Source organism: Scyliorhinus torazame, chromosome 6 (assembly GCF_047496885.1).
Source record: "Scyliorhinus torazame isolate Kashiwa2021f chromosome 6, sScyTor2.1, whole genome shotgun sequence".
NCBI classification, from domain to species: Eukaryota; Metazoa; Chordata; class Chondrichthyes; order Carcharhiniformes; family Scyliorhinidae; genus Scyliorhinus; species Scyliorhinus torazame.
Window position 1 is genome coordinate 106,359,353 of NC_092712.1, and position 16,889 is coordinate 106,376,241.

At 43.2% G+C, this 16,889-nt stretch overlaps 1 protein-coding gene across 3 annotated transcripts in view; it reads left to right on the top strand.

Annotated features, from left to right (window-relative positions):
• Nucleotides 1–402: 402 nt before the first annotated feature.
• Nucleotides 403–16,889, top strand: part of abcb4 (ATP-binding cassette, sub-family B (MDR/TAP), member 4) — a 198,882-nt gene continuing 182,395 nt past the window's right edge. Inside the window, exons 1-4 of one of the 3 annotated variants that reach the window (XM_072508646.1) lie at nucleotides 403–578; nucleotides 2,793–2,891; nucleotides 3,670–3,727; nucleotides 13,739–13,889. In XM_072508646.1, coding sequence (XP_072364747.1) covers nucleotides 2,806–2,891; nucleotides 3,670–3,727; nucleotides 13,739–13,889 — 295 coding nt within the window. In that variant the 5' untranslated portion in view covers nucleotides 403–578; nucleotides 2,793–2,805. Of the gene's footprint in view, nucleotides 579–2,780; nucleotides 2,892–3,669; nucleotides 3,728–13,738; nucleotides 13,890–16,889 lie in introns of all 3 variants that reach the window. The other 2 variants (XM_072508647.1, XM_072508648.1) reach the window with 2 other exon arrangements.

A 16,889-nucleotide genomic window follows, 5' to 3' on the forward strand; every position in this document is an offset into this window, starting at 1 on the left:
CTTTCCGTCACGAACAAAAATCAATCAACAATAAACAAATAAATAAATAAATTGACCTGGCAATTTCGCTTTGAAATGTTCAATTGATTCCCAATCTCCATAGTTTGAGTAGAGATTTCCAGCTCCCTACTACCCTTTATGTGAAGACATGCTTCCTGGCAGCTCCATATTCAGTTCTGTATATAGGAGCTCACATTTATCTATTAATAGTAAATTCGAGGACTGCATTTTAGAATAAACCAACTCTGCTGATCCCACACACTGACAGCACAAGAGCCAATCAGATTTACCGATGAAGCTTTGAACCCAGCCTCCCAGAATGGTGCAGTGAATTGATTCGTGCAGAGCCCATCAATCAGCAACACTCATCTTCCGCAACTGGATTTGTTTAATGGATGAGCGGCCAATCTTCCTTTATTGTCAGACATTGCACCGCAATCAAAAACATTCAAAGTTCATTGTCCTTGAGGAACGCGCCCATTGTTATTTTCACCATCCACCGAGAACAGTTCAGAGAGCCGGCACTCTGGATCTCCCCGTATCCCGCTAAATTCGCCCATCATCCTGGGGCGAAAAAGGTAAAAGTTTCACATTTCCGAAGGGTAATAATTAGCTAAGGAGTACGATTTCCCCGATATCGTTTACAAATGTTACAGAAATGACTGCATTTAGAACATCGCACTTAATTAGAATGTTTTAGAGTAGTGTGCACTTTTGAAGTTTGGTGAAACTGCTACATGGCTAAGTCTAGTGGAGTCCAGACTAGATCTGATATTGGTGGCTTGGTAGAGTGAAATGTTTTTAGGCACAACGACCTGGTGTGGCACAATTGGTAGGTGTCAGATATAGTTTGCAAATATCATTGGGGCTATACACCTGAAATAATGGGCGGCAGAGTAGCACAGTGGGTAGTGTTGCTTCACAGTGCCAGGGACCCGGGTACAATTCCCAGCTTGGGTCACTGTGCAGAGTTTGCACATTCTCCCCTTGTCTGCGCGGGTTTCCTCCGGGCGCTCCGGTTTCCTTCCACAAGTCCCAAAAGACGTGCTTGTTAGGCCAATTGGACATTCTGAATTCTCCCGAACAGATGCCAGAGTGTGGCGACCAGGGGATTTTTACAGCAACTTCATTGCAGTGTTAATGTACTAATCTAGTTGTGATGCTAATAAAGATTATTATTAATGCCCATTCCCCATCTGTTCTGCCTGTATCAAACTGGACTTAAATTCTGCTCATCTCAATAGAGTATGATGAATGTAAAATTGAGTGTAAGTACTGCCAGGCTATCTGCAACTCCAAAAACACTTAAAAACTGGATACAATCCAGCCTGCTAAATCAGCACCTTGGTATTCATTCCCTCCACCATTATGGCGCATTGTGCCAGCGGTGTGTACCATCAATAAGATGCACTGTAGCAACTCGCAAAGGCTCCTTCACGAGCACCTTCCCAACCCATATCGCTACAATCTAGATAAATAAGGCAGCAGATAAAGCGGTACACCACTTTAAGCCACACAGCATCATGACTTGAAACTATATCGTCGTTCCTTCACTGTTGCCGGTATAAATCCTGAAACTCCCCCAACTACACTGTGCTAATACTTACCCCACATAGACTGCAGCAGTTCAGGAAAGGTGGTTCATCACCAACTTCTCAAGGACAATAAATGCTTGGCTTGCCAGTGATATTCAAATCTCAAAATGAATTAAAAGATGAACAAAATGTTGCGAATTCAGTTAACAACAACTTGCACTTATACTTTAGTGTAGTAAAACATCTTAAGGCAATTGATCTCACTTGAAAGATTCAGTGAAATAACCAGATGATAAGTGATATTCGTGGATTTATGAGTAAATGTTCAGAATACACATCAACAGTGAGCAATCTTGCCCGATGCAAATGCAACATTAATATTTTAAACTTTAAGAAGTGCAGTTAATGGGAGTCGAATGAGTCCACCTTTATGGGCTAATCCTTATTTTGTGTATATCTCCAGGTTTTAGGATCCATGACAATGTAGAAGTTAGGGAGATAATTTGGGGAGGGAAGAGAAATGAAAATCATTTACAGCGAATATGACCAACTGGGTCATCAAGCCTGTCCCATACTCACTCTTATAGTGTAACTTATGCACATCATGACTTCCATGCCACTCCCCACCTCCCCTACCAGGCCACATAATTTGCTGGGGGGTCTCATGGTCTTATAGGAACAAATTAGAAAAAACAAAATACAGGCAAATTCCCTTGAAGCCGGTGGGGATAGTTACAACTCCACATTTCTACTAGCAATCAGTTCTATGCATTCATGTTAAAGCACATTGTGACTGATGTGCAAGTAAAGGAGAGAGTTTTAAACTAGGAAGCCTCTCCAAACAGGAGGGGAAAATTGGGCAAAGCAGGAGCATCTTTGGGCTACTGAGTAGCGCAAGCAGAAGTTGAGTCAGTATGGCCAGATTTTGTTGGCTAAATTTACCATGCCAGTGGCTTTGGATATTGGCTTTCAATAATGGAGGTTTGCAGTTTAAAGTCAGTTGTTAAATAATTCCATTGACACTGGATGAGTATGTGCATCGGCTGGAATTTGTACGGCATATGCTAAATCTCTTAGGGGGGTAGAGAGCGGGTACTGTGAGGTGTGGGCTGGATTTGTGAAGGAACAAATAGATCTTCTATATTGTTTTGCAATCCCTATTTCATTATACCTGTTAACTCTTTAATTGTGTGCTAATATATTTCAAGTTGTTTGAAACTCAAAACTTCTTCAATCATGAGGCAGTTACATTTCTAGAACAGGTGAAGAGATGCCAAACCAATATACAAAAGGAAGCACAGATGAGAATGCCAAAAGTCAACATGTTTCCACTGATGAAAAAGATGAGAAAGAGAGGTAAGAAATTGTACAAGAAAGATTGTGGAGAAATAATTGAAAGTAATTCAACCAATTTATATATACTGTGATATAATTCACATCTGGTTATGAAATATTGCATTTTATTTATTATTTTGATTATACAAAAAAGGATTCAATTAACCAATTTTCTGATTCATTCAATTTTTATTGAACCATCTTTTCCCATAAAAATATACCTTGGTCAGGAGTGCAAGGTTACAGTTTAGTTTGACAAAATAATTGCAAAAGAATAGACATATAGAAATGAAAGGCAGGAAAAGACCATCTGGTTAAACAAGCCTGCTCTACACAATCATGATCCTTAAATTTATTCTGTCTAAAATGATCTTCTGAGCCATATGTCCCACTTAACTTTTTTCAAATGGATTTTTGTTAAATTAGCTCTCTTGAGATCAGAAGCCAGCATTATAAATTGCCAGTAGCTTTTGATTAGCTAATTAGATTACATTTACTTATATTAGGATGGGCGGCACGGTGGCACAGTGGTTAGCACTGCTGCCTCATAGCACCAGGGACCCGGGTTCAATTCCGGCCTCGGGTGACTGTCTGTGTGGAATTTGCCAAATTGTAATTTTGAAATACAGAAGTGCTTAAGAATTTGTATTATCTTGGCCTTCCTTTAATAATAATTTCCAAAATTGTGTGGTTGCATCAGATTTTAGTAAATTATATAAGGCTTATTCATACAATAATATTTGGAGAAATAAAATAAGTTTCACACAAAATCTAACTACTATACCTTGAATATTTACAGTAAATCAAAGAAGAAAGAGAAGGAAAAAAAGCCTGAAATGGTCAGCCTACTGTCTTTGGTAAGTTTGTTTTTATGATATGTATAGAATAGCTTACAGTTGATTTTTTTAAACACAAAGTATTTATAAATCCTGATCGGGTGATATCACTAAAAGAGCCCAAATACATTCTTCATGAGGAGTATACAAGATTATATTTGTGTAGTTACAACAGCATTTACATGAAAATGTTACCACTTGTGTGACCTTTAACTCTTTTGGATAAAAATATATCACTTCATACCATTGTGTAATTAGGTGAAGTCTCTTTCAGATTTGGAAAACCCCACAACTATTTAATGATCATTTCTGTTTTGTCAGTAGACATAGACACATAGGGACATAGGAATTAGAAGCAGAAGTAGGCAATACAGCCCCTCGAGCCTGCTCGCCATTCAATCAGATTGTGGCTGATTTTTTCCTGCTCTCAAATCCACCTCCCCACCTGTTGCCCATATCCCTTTAACCTGTTTCTTAAAATCAGAAAGACACCTTGACACCATTTAATGAGTCAGATTCCACCGCACTATGGGGCAGCGAGTTCCATAAATACATCACCCTCTGCGAGAAGTAGTTCTTCCTCATCTCAGTTCTAAATCTACCACCTCTCAAAGAACAAAGAACAAAGAAAAGTACAGCACAGGAACAGGCCCTTAGGCCCTCCAAGCCTGTGCCGACCATGCTGCCCGTCTGAACTAAAATCTTCTACACTTCCGAGGTCCGTATCCCTCTATTCCCATCCTATTCATGTATTGGTCAAGATACCCCTTAAATGTCACTATTGTCCCTGCTTCCACCATGTTCTCAGGCAGCGAGTTCCAGGCACCCACTACCCTCTGCGTAAAAAACTTGCCTCGTACATCTCCTCTAAACCTTGCCCCTCGCACCTTATACCTATGCCCCCTAGTAATTAACCCCTCTACCCTGGGAAAAAGTCTCTGACTATCCATCCTGTCTATGCCCCTCATAATTTTGAAGACCTCTATCAGGGCGCCCCTCAACCTCTGTCGTTCCAGTGAGAACAAACCGAGTTTATTCAACCTCTCCTCATAGCTAATGCCCTCCATACCAGGCAACATCCTGGTAAATCTCTTCTGCACCTCTCTAAAGCCTCCACATCCTTCTGGTAGTGTGGCGACCAGAATTGAACACTATACTCCAAGTGTGGCCTAACTAAGGTTCTGTACAGCTGCAACATGACTTGCCAATTTTTATACTCAATGCCTCGGCCAATGAAGGCAAGCATGCCATATACCTTCTTGACTACCTTCTCCACCTGTGTTGCCCCTTTCAGTGACCTGTGGACCTGTACACCTAGATCTCGCTGACTGTCAAAACTCTTGAGGGTTCTACCATTCACTGTATATTCCCTACCTGCACTAGACCTTCCAAAATGCATTACCTCAATTTGTCCGGATTAAACTCCACCTGCCATCTCTCCGCCCAAGTTCCAAACGATCTAAATCTTGCTGTATCCTCTGACAGTCCTCATCGCTATCCGCAATTCCACCAACCTTTGTGTCGTCCACAAACCTACTTATCAGACCAGTTAAATTTCCCTCAAAATCATTTATATACACTACGATCAGCAAAGGTCCCAGCACTGAACCCAGCGGAACACCACTAATCACAGCCCTCCAATCAGAAAAGCACCCTTCCATTGCTACTCTCTGCCTTCTATGACCTAGCCAGTTCTGTATCCATTTTGCCAGCTGACCCCTGATCCCGTGTGACTTCACCTTTTGTACCAGTCTGCCATGAGGGACCTTGTCAAAGGCCTTACTGAAGTCCATATAGACAACATCCACTGCCCTACCTGCATCAATCATCTTTGTGACCTCCTCGAAAAACTCTATCAAGTTAGTGAAATATAACCTCCCCTTCACAAAACCGAGCTGCCTCTCGCTAATACGTCCATTTGCTTCCAAATGGGACTAGTTCCTGTCTCGAAGAATTCTCTCCAGTAATTTCCCTTCCACTGACGTAACGCTCAACGGCCTGTAGTTCCCTGGATTATCCTCGCTACCCTTCTTAAACAAAGGAACAACATTGACTATTCTCCAGTCCACCGGGACATCACCTGAAGACAGTGAGGATCCAAAGATTTCTGTCAAGGCCTCAGCAATTTCCTCTTTTGCATCCTTCAGTATTCTGGGGTAGATCCCATCAGGCCCTGGGGACTTATCTACCTTAATATTTTTCAAGACACCCAACACCTCGTCTTTCTGGATCTCAACCTATATCCGTGACCTCTCATTCTCGAATGGCTTGTCACTTCTACCCTCACCCCATTCTGACTGTAATCATTCCATTGTTGTTTCTCTATTAATAAAAGAAACTGCCATTGGCATCCTCTATCTACATGAGATGGTGGATGCGTAGCAAATCATTTTGCGATGGGATAGTTTCATAGGCTGCACTTCCACTGATGGCTGAAGAGACGAATCCATGAGAGGCAGGTTCTGTTTTAAGTACTGCATTTCCTGTGGTGATTGGGTGTTGTTATGATTTGTTGTTTTAGCCACTGGTTCCTGTTGTCAAGCCACTAGCCACGGAGCATTATGGTAGCACTCGCTGGACCACAAATGATGCAATCATTTCCCTATGTTGGCACTGCCTCCCATGTGTGAACATCAATGTTTAGGGCCTTCATGCCAAGCATCTGAGCATCCTTGAAGCAGAGATTTTAGTGTCCTCATGGGTATTCTGACTCCAGCTACGCTGCCAGGCAAAATATTCTTGAGATTGCACCTGTCTTTCAACCTGGGAATGTGTCAGAGCCTGCGAAGCCACCTCTGCTTGATGAGTTCCAGCATACTTGGGAGATTTGCCTTTGTGATGATTGTCAAATTCATGATTTTGTCCTTCCATGAGATGCCAAGAATGCACCATAAACGTTGAAGATGAAATTGTTGAGCTTCTTCTCTTGATAGTTGTAAGTTGTCCATGCTTCACAATCGTACAATAACGTATTGAGAACATGTGCTTTATAATCAACACATTGATTCTACAAGTCAGTCTGTTGCTTTTCCATGCATCTTTAGTAGGTTGGCAAAAGGTGATAGCTGCTTTCCAATGCGTGTATCAAATTGTACATCAGAAATCAGACACCCCATCACTGTGGACTCAATGTAGCAGATTTTGTTATCTAGTTTTAGCAGAGTCTTGTTTAGTGACACCAAGGGTGCAGATGTGACACTCCCCTATGATCATAGTTTTCATGGTGGTAAATGAGAACAAGTTATAGGCATGGGAGCGTTAACACATTCTTTGTAGCTAAGATTCAGTGTGAACGACTGGCAGGACATCATCAGGGTAGATGAGCTCTCTGATCAAGATGTGGTACATTTTTGTCTGTGCTTTTGAAAGATCCAGTTACCAGCTTCGCTAATTGAGTTTTATTATTCACTGCCGCATAACAAATCATTGATGCCTTTTGAAGGCTTATGTTTTCTTCACTTGTTTCCTGCAATTCAGACCTTTCTGTTGTTGTTGCTTATTTTGGCCTATGAGTTGGACTTTTACATAATTTTCACATGTTACATTTTTCTGTGGCATGGAATGATCTTTATTTTTGTTTGTTAGTACCGTTAGTATGATGCCTTACTTCTCATTGTTTTTGAATATCCTCCCCCTGGGACTTTATTTCTGTTTTGTAAAACAGCAGCACTAAATTATTAAGAGCCCCGAAGCATTCTATCAGGAGGAAGGTTGACTGCAGCACCACAAGGAAATTGTAAACTGTAAATAAAATGAGAAAAATGAGCAGAGACAAAATATGCAGCAAAACAATGCAGAGCTAAATTGTTGGAAAAATGATTATCAGCTATTATGGGAAGACAATAAAGACTATTCCAAAATATAAAGGAAGCACTAAAACATAAATTACACCTGAGGGTCAGAAACCAGAATTGGACAGGCAGCTGGGAACTGAAGCTTTTGAAATCTGTGCTCAGTCCAGAGAGCTGAACAGGTTTGTGCTGCAGTTTCTTGTGGTAATAGATGAACATCAATGAAATGATTACAGTGGTAATGAGTTGAGGGTGAAGAAAACTGGCTGCCCACCAAAGCTGTTTAGCCACATCTGTCCCTTTCATGACAACGTTGACTGTAATGTACAGAGTGTGCAGTTTGACAGCATCACTTCCAGCAACTACAGGATGAAGAATGGAGCAAAACAGGGCCCTACCCTGGTCTCTACTTTGATATTTCTCCATGCACTTCCCAGCTGCGATGGAAGGAGTTTACCTGCATGCTGGGTCAGATGGCAAGTATAATGTGTACTATTTTCCTTCAAGCCAAATGCAAATGCAATGTGTGTTGCAAATGTTTTTTATTCCATATTTTGCAGGTAGTAATTTATTGAAAAGTACCTTTGGTGATTTTACTTCCATTGCGCTCAAACCATTGTTCTCATTTTTTTACGTTCCTTCCAGTTTCAGAAGCTCAATTGGCTTTCACTCATTTATTTGGTGATTTCCATCTATCACAATTTAGTCAAAAGCCGTAGAACTACTTAACTTCAATAAAAACATGCAGGAGAATATTCCAACATTCTCATAAAAAGCAAGCAATCAGATTTCAACAAAACAGTGAACGAGTCCCCCATTGAATGGCTGGAAATGTTTTGGTTATGGAGGGTGCACTGATGGAATGAAATTCTGATATTACACATACGTTTCTGGTCCCACGTAGCATAGTGAAAGACAGATGATTCGGATAGATGAAGTTGCTTTACAGGTCAGGTATATGGCAGTCAAATCTTGTAATCCCACAGCCTCAAATACATTCAGTCTGACCAGGCAAACATGCTATCATTGTAGTTTGTTAGAAGCTTTATTTTTCCAGATGTTGGGATTAATATTGAAGGATATCAAGGTAGGCTTCAACTTGCCTCCAAAGCATTTAATCTGCCAATATAATTTGCAATATTTGGACTACAGTACACTGTTGAGGCTTGTTTTGGGAATTCTCTAATCAGACACTTGAACAGCATGTCTTGACCATGATTTTCTTGATTTTAGCCTCAATTCGAGTTATGCTGAAATGTTGAGGACATAGGGTTTGGCATCATTTTCTACCATTTGATATTAGTTATACATCATTGGTAGCTCAAGTGGAAATGGTCAAGTTGCTTGATGTGCTAACAATAGCAGATCTACAACTCTAATCCATATTGTGGGTAACTGCTTGTCATAGTGATATTTGTCAGGTGGTCCTGCCAGTGAGTCACGTTGCCATCTATTATAGCCTTTTGTGAAAGAATGCTACCTGGAGTTGCAGAATTTGTCCATGATCTTGAGTGGGACTTTATTAATTGTAGCCATGAGGTGTGGCTGGATGACCAGGTATGGGTTGGATCCCGTCAAAGGGACGAGGTAGCGGACTCTATGGATGCGGAGAAGGCTTTTGACTGGGTGAAGTGGCGGTACCTGTTTGAGGTTTTGGGAAGGTTTGAGTTTGGGCTGAGGCTTGTGGCATGGGTGCATCTGCTGTACGTGGCTCCGGTGGCGAGTGTACGGACAAATGAGATGACTTTACAGAACTTCGGGTTGCACAGGGGAACGAAGCAGAGGTGTCCGCTGTCCCGGTGCTGTTTGCCCTGGCAATAGAGCCCTTGGCGATGGCCCTTAGGAGGTCAGTAGAGTGGCAGGGGATTTTGAGGGGGAGTAGGGAACATCACATGTCACTGTACGCAGGCGACCTGCTGCTGTTTGTAGCGGACCCATTGGAGAGTAGGGGGAGAATTATGGACATGCTAGAGAGGTTTGGGGCCTCCTTGGGCTCCTAAGCTGAATTTCAGAAAGAGTGAGGTATTTCCGGTGAATGCGGCGGGTCGGGGAGCCAATCTTGAAGTATTGCCATTTAGGGTTGCCAGGGTTAGGTTTAGATATTTGGGGGTTCAGGTGACAGGGGAGTGGGCAACGATGCACAAATGGAACCTGATAACGTTGGTGGAGGAGGTTAGGAAGGGCTTTAGGAGATGGGATATGTTACACCTGACACTGGCGGGGCGGGTCGAGGTGGGAAAAATTAACGTTCTGCCAAGATTCCTGTTTGTTTTCGAAACCCTCCCGATCTTTTTCCGGAAACTGGATGCAGCAATTTCGGAATTTATATGAGCGGGGAAGGTACCTAGGGTGAAGAGGGTTCTGCTACTGAGGCAGAGGCAAAAAGGGGGGTTTGTGTCACCAAATCTGTTGCACTACAATTGGGTGACAAATGCAGAGAAGGTGAGGTGGTGGTGGGAAGGCGAGGGGGTAGAGTGGGTTAGGATGGAGGAGGGGTCCTGTAGGGGAATTAGTCTGAATGTCATGGTGACAGCGGTGCTTCCACTGGCACCGAGGAGGTTCACGGAGAGCCCGATGGTACAGTCCACGATCAGGATTTGGAACCAGTTGAGGAGATACTCTAGGATGGAGGGGAAGGCAGCACGGTGGTGCAGTGGGTTAGCCCTGCTGCCTCACGTCGCCGAGGTCCCAGGTTCGATTCTGGGTCACTGTCTGTGTGGAGTTTGCACATTCTCCCCGTGTTTGCGTGGGTTTTGCCCCCATAACCCAAAGATGTGCAAGGTAGGTGGATTGAACATGCTAAATTGCCCCTTAATTGGAAAAAAATTAATTGGGCACATTAAATTTATTTAAAAGAAGGATGGAGGGGATGTCGATGCTGACATCACTGTGTGGGAACCATGGGTTTAAGCCGGGGGAGACAGATGACTTGTATAGGAAGTGGAGGGAGGTGGAGCTGGTGAGGGCGAGGGATTTATATCTGGACAAGAGGTTTGCAAGTCAGGTAAGCAGAAAACACATAGAGTTTTGGTGCAATAAAAGCAGAAAGTGGTGGATAAACTCAGCACATCTGGCAGCATCTGTGGAGAGAGAAACGCAGTTAACCCTTTGAGTCCATATGACTCTTCTGCAGAACTGAAAAGGGATAGAAATGAGATGAATTATATGCTTGGAGTGGGGGGGTGCAGCAGAATGTAAAGTCAGTGATAAGTTGGAGCTAAGGATGGATCGACAATGATGTCGTGGACATACCTCGGATAGTCCGGAGACGGATCTTACTTGGATGGAGAAACCCGGAACTGCCGAAACAGGGGTGTGGGTGAGTGATCTGCAGGAATTCCAGAGGTTGGCGAAGGTTAAGTACGTCCTGAGAGGGTCGGTTGATGGGTTCGCTCGGAGGTGGAAGCTGTTCATCGACTTCTTTCAGGAGGATTGAGGGGTCAGCAAAAGGCCTGGGGAAGGTGGGGTAATGGGGAAGGCAGGATTGGAGAAAGGGTCGATGGTGGGGAGCAGGGCGGGAGACTGGGTGTGGTTATTCATAATGTTGTACAATTTGGCTTCTGCTTCGGTTTGTTTTTATGAAAATGCCTGAGTAAAATATATTTTTTAAATGTCATGGACATAAGACAAAAGGGCTGCTAATGGTGTCATTAGGGACTGAAGAGTGCTAATAGTGGTTAAGATAGGATAGCAGAATGTGTTACTAGGAGAACAAGGATTAGTGCTCAGTGGGACCAATACTGGACAACAAGGGACAGTGGCCATGGTGGGAGAGGTCAGTAGTGTTAGTAGAAGCCAAGGCACCGGATAACAGAAAACAAAATGGGGGACTCAGGATGGAGAGGAAAGTTCACAGTCTAATGTTGAACTCAATGTTGAGTCCAGAAGGTTGTAACGTGCCTAATCAGAGACTGCGGCTGGAGGTGTCAGCCATCAGGGGATGGGTTGGGTGGTCCGAAATCGGGTGGTGTGGGGGCTTGGAGATCAGGGGAGTGGAGGAATCAGACATTGGGCTGGTTGGGGGTTCTGACATCGGGTGGGGAGGGCATGTGAGGGTGGGAGCTTTGGGGAGGTATTGGACCTCGGAAAATAATACATTGGTTTTGTGTCCATCGTAGCTGCTAACTATCAGGAACATTAATCTGTACATTTCTCTGATGAGTTGTATGATTTTGCTAGTTAAACTCCAACGATACACCTATACACAACTGTGAGACCCCAAAGCATTGGAATTGGTATAATGACGGTTTACTAATCTAGTCCCTGGGATAAGAGGGCTGTCCTATGATGAGCGGCTGAATCATTTGTCTTTATTTTCTCTGGAGTTCAGAAGGAGGTGAGATGATCAGATTGAAACACAATGGCCGGGATTCTCCCTTCTGGGGACTAAGTCCCCACGCCGGCGGGAAAACCGGTGCCAACTACACCAGCGTCAAAAGCCCCCGAAAATGCGGAGAATTCTCCGCATTTTCGGGGGCAAGGTGGATGCTGGAGGGGTTGGCGCCGCTCCAGCCGGTGCCGAAGGGCCGGCGTGGTTCCGCGCATGCGCAGACCGGCTGGCTTATTTTTGCGCATGCGCAGGGGGTTCTCTTCTCCGCGCCGGCCCCGGGCAATATGGCGGAGCCCTACAGGGGCCCGGCGCGGAAGAAAGAATTCCCCCACGAAACAAGCCGGCAGATCGGTGGGCACTGATTGCGGGCCAGGCCACTGTGGGGGCCACCCTCCCGAGGACCACCCCAAATACTCAACTGCCAGGTCCCGCCGTGCGCGAGGTGAGTAATTCACGCCGGCGGGACTGGCCAGTAATGGACGGTCGCTTGGCCCATCAAAGCCCAGAAAATCACCGGGGGGGGGGGGGGGGGGGGGCGCTGTTAACGGCCCCCGACCGGCGTGGCAGAATCCTGCCGCCACCCGAAAAACGGCGCCGGAGAATACGGCAGTCGGCATCTGTGCGGGATTCGCGCCTCCCCTGAGGATTCTCCAATCGTCTGAAGGGGCTTGTTAGGGTAGACACTGACAGCTTGATCCCCCTGGCTGGAAATCTAGAACATTGAGGCACAGTCTCTGGATAGGGGGCTGATTATTTAGGACTGAGATGAGGAGAAATTACTTCACTCAAAGTATTATACGTCTTTTGGAATTCTCTACCCAGAGGGTTTTGGCTGTTCCATCGCTGAATATATTTAAGGTTGAGGTAGACAGATGTTTGGTCTCCCAAGAAGGTAAGAGATATGGGGAGAGGGCAGGAAAGTGGATTTGAAGCTGAAGGATAGGCATGATTGTATTGAATAGTGGAGTAGGCTCGAGGTGCCGTATTGTCTACTCCTGCTTTCTTATGTTCTTAAACCTCAGTTATGTCAATCTGCACGTAAATTTCCTGGGCTTATCTAAGTAAGAAGTGCCCATACAGATAGTATGCATTGTCTCTAGAGGAAAAACTCCGGAAATAGGCGCAGTTAATGAATAACGTAAATTAAGAACTTGGGTAAGATATTGGACATGGTGATACATTTCTAGATGCATGTATCAGATACACTGGCTGAGCAAAATATAAAAAATAATTCAGATCATGGTAAGTTGTGAAATTGATTGGATAAATCTGGTAAATTGTGGGCTTGCACCAAGAAAATAATGACGAAAGCTGCTGGATTGTTTTAAAAGATCAACAGGTTTACTGACATCCTTTGGGCAGGGAACCTGCTACTCCTACTCTCAATGGACCATATGCGACTCCAGTTGCACAACGTGCAGTTGCTGCTTAATGCTCCTCAGGCCAACGAGGGCTGAGCAACAAATAATGCTTTGCAGGTGTTGCCTAAGTTCCTGGTACATGTTTTTGTCTCTGTTGTTCTGTTAAATATTAACTTTCTGCTACAGATAAGGATTGCCCTGCTGTGCATTTCCATAATAGCATACTTCTTGATTGTTTAAGAATATCTACCACTTAAAATTTTCCCTCCACCAATTATCCCCCAAATTTAATATACTAATAACAGGCAAAGTTTAGAATTTGGTAAATGTTTTTTTGCAAAGGCACTCTTAGTAAATAAATGATGGCGTGATTAATAATTATTTCTTTATTGGAAGTCATCCCAGCTGTGACAGGTACATTTTGAGAAGCAGGCTGCCCTAGGCTTCATATCTATCTGCCAATAAAAACAATAATGTATATGTGCTGTTTTTAATTTTACCTTGAGAAATGACAGTAAGATTTTTCTATTATTGTGTTATTTTTATTTAGTTTCGTTATGCAGACTGCCTAGACAAAGTGCTGATGTTGTTTGGCAGCCTTGCTGCTTTAATTCATGGAACTGGCTTTCCTCTCATGATCATAGTGTTTGGAGAGATGACCGACAGCTTTGTTCAGAATGAAATTTCAAAAAACATATCAGGTAAATGCATAACTTCACTGAATCTTATTAGTTTTCTTGTTCCTTTATGTAAATAGACAGTAACCTGTTTCTAGGCTCTGTGCATGGAAATGACTGACTGAAGCTTTTCCATACAGAATGATAAAGATGTCCTAACAATGCGATGTTGTTGATTAGAGAGATTCAATGCTGTTACTCAACACCTAGTCCAGTATAACCTAACCCTTGTGCATTCCTGGGATAACTTTATTTATCGAGACATTCCATTATTCTGTGCAATTAATAATTTAGTTGAAAGTTTTCAGTGCAACTTCTTGTTTTCATATATAAAAGTACACCGGAAGATACATTGACATAGCAACAGTAATGTTCATTTCATTGCACAGAGAAGCTAAAAGTCACTTACATTTAATTTTTAGCTGCTTTCTCAACATAAACCTATCAGATATTTCTGGATGTTATTAGATCACAGTGAGGAAGATCCATTATTTCCGAGGATGTATGGCTACTTCTGTTTCTTGGGGGTGCTAATAAATGCACTGCAGACATTACATCTTAAGTTTACATCTTAGAGCGACATTACATCTTAAGTTTAGTACTCTGTGTATACACACGGTCAGAATGTCACAATCTGCCATGTGCATCTCATTGAAGTGTAGGATGACAGACTGCACTTAACAAAGCTAAAAGAGGAAGAAGGACTCAGTTTGCTAAGACCAAAGCTACAATTTAAAAGCTGCTGAATGTTTCTGAAATAAGGGTCCACCCTGATTTTAGACCACACTTGATTAAGACTGTGCCGGTGCTGTCGGTAGGAAAAGCCATCGTATATTCAGCCTCTTTAAGAACCTTTTTTTAAAAAGAATTTCACGCCTCATCCATGGCTATCAGACTGGCACTTGATACTGCAGCCTTCCCCAATGGAGGCAATGCAAGACTCAGTTGGCAAATGAGACCCTGGTCATCTGGATTAAATCCATCCACAAAAGTTAAAGCAGAGAAACAAGACATTCAACCCACTCAATGTTAGCATTTTGCCTCCCTGTGAACAAATGGTTCTAATCACATTTACTCACATATACCTTCAAAGCCTTTATTCCTTCATCCACCTCACCAATGTAACCTAGAATTTTGGCAACATTTCTACCTCAATCACTAACCCTTGAAGTAAATTCCACAGACTCAACTCTGTGTGAAGAAGCTTCTCCTGCCCTCAACTTTAAATGCTTTTCATTTATGCATGCAGCTATGGGTCTCTGTTCTTACTACATCTAATACGCGAACCAACTTGCTTCTATCTATCCTATCCCTTTATCATAATACTTTAGTATAGAATAGAATCGAACTTTATTAATTTAATAGAATAGTACTTTAATAATTTAAAAAGCTGTTGATTATATCAGCCCATTATCTGTTATTTTAATGAAAAAGACCATCACTGACTTGTGGGGTAGGATTTGGACCTCACCTAATTTTACAGGCAGAAAGCAGACGGAGTAAGGGCTATTCTCAGAAGCCAACTTCCTTACCCCAAATATGCCTGAAAGACGTTTGATCTGATTTTTGTTCAGGTCATTATTTAGGTTCCCTGTTGGCTTCTTGAAAAAGGTGTCAATCTCCATTCATTTCTAAATGAGAATGTGTGTTTTAGGTCCCCTCTGTGAATTGGAAATTAATAAATGGGGTCAGAACTTGGCCTGTTCTGCTTAGGATTCTCCAGTGGCTTCTCCAAATTCCATGATTCCATTGCATTCCCACCTACCTACGTTGGCAGTCCATTTCCCCACTTCTGGGACTTACTTTGGGCCACGGATAACACCGTGGATAACACCGTGGATAACACAAGCAAGACAAGTGGCTTGACATTGATCCCCTTAAACTGACAAGTTGCTTACGGAGACACAATAGACACTGACAGCTTGTTCAAATAATATTAATGAGGCATAAGATCACATTCTTGTGTCTTAGACCACCCTGTTAGGGTGAAAATTTTATGCATGGAGCTCATGGGCAGCACGGTAGCACAGTGGTTAGCACAGTTGCTTCACAGCTCCAGGGTGCCAGGTTCGATTCCCGGCTTGGGTCACTGTCTGTGTGGAGTCGCACGTTCTCCCCATGTGTGCGTGGGTTTCCTCCGGGTGCTCCGGTTTCCTCCCACAGTCCAAAGATGTGCAGGTTAGGTGGATTGGCCATGGTAAATTGCCCTTCGTGTCCAAAAAAGGGTAGTTGGGGTTACGGGGATGGGGTGGAGGTGTAGGCTTGGGTAAGGTGCTCTTTCCATGAGCCATTGCAGACTCGATGGGCTGAATGGCCTCCTTCTGCACTGCAAATTCTATGATTCTATGATTTCAGGTCCATAAACAGGTGTAAAGCATTTAGTGAGTCATTTAATTTTTCCTTTTATTTATTCGTTCATATGGAGCGGAATTTACTGGTTGTTCACACCGGCGGGATATTCCGCTCCCACCGACAGCGCACGGGTTTCCCGGCGCCGAGGGGTGCAGTCAATGGGAAACCCCTTGGACAACGGCGGGACCAGAAAATTCCACTGGCGGGCCGCCTCCGCTGCCGAAAAACACGCTGCGAGTTAGTCGGTAAATCCCGCCCATGATATTGGTACTACTGGCAAGACCAACATTTATTGTCCATTCTAATTGCCCTTGCGAATATGTCAGTGAACCTTATTGAACTGTTGCTCTGTGAGTTATAGGTAAACCCATGCTTATAGGAAGGGAGTTCTAGAAATTTGACCCAGCGATGATGAAAAATGATGATATACTTATAAATCAGAATGTTCTGTGACTTTAAAGGGGAATTTTGCAGATGGAGATAGTCCGTCTCCTGCTCTTTTCTGCTGTCTAGGTCTTTCTGATTATGGGATGGGTTGCTTCAGTATCCGAGTAGCTGCAAATGGGACTCAATACTGCAATCATCAGTGAATAGCCATAGTTATAACCTTTGATGGAGGGAAGGTCATTGATGAAGCAGCTAAGATGACTGGACCTAGGCCACTACTTGCAG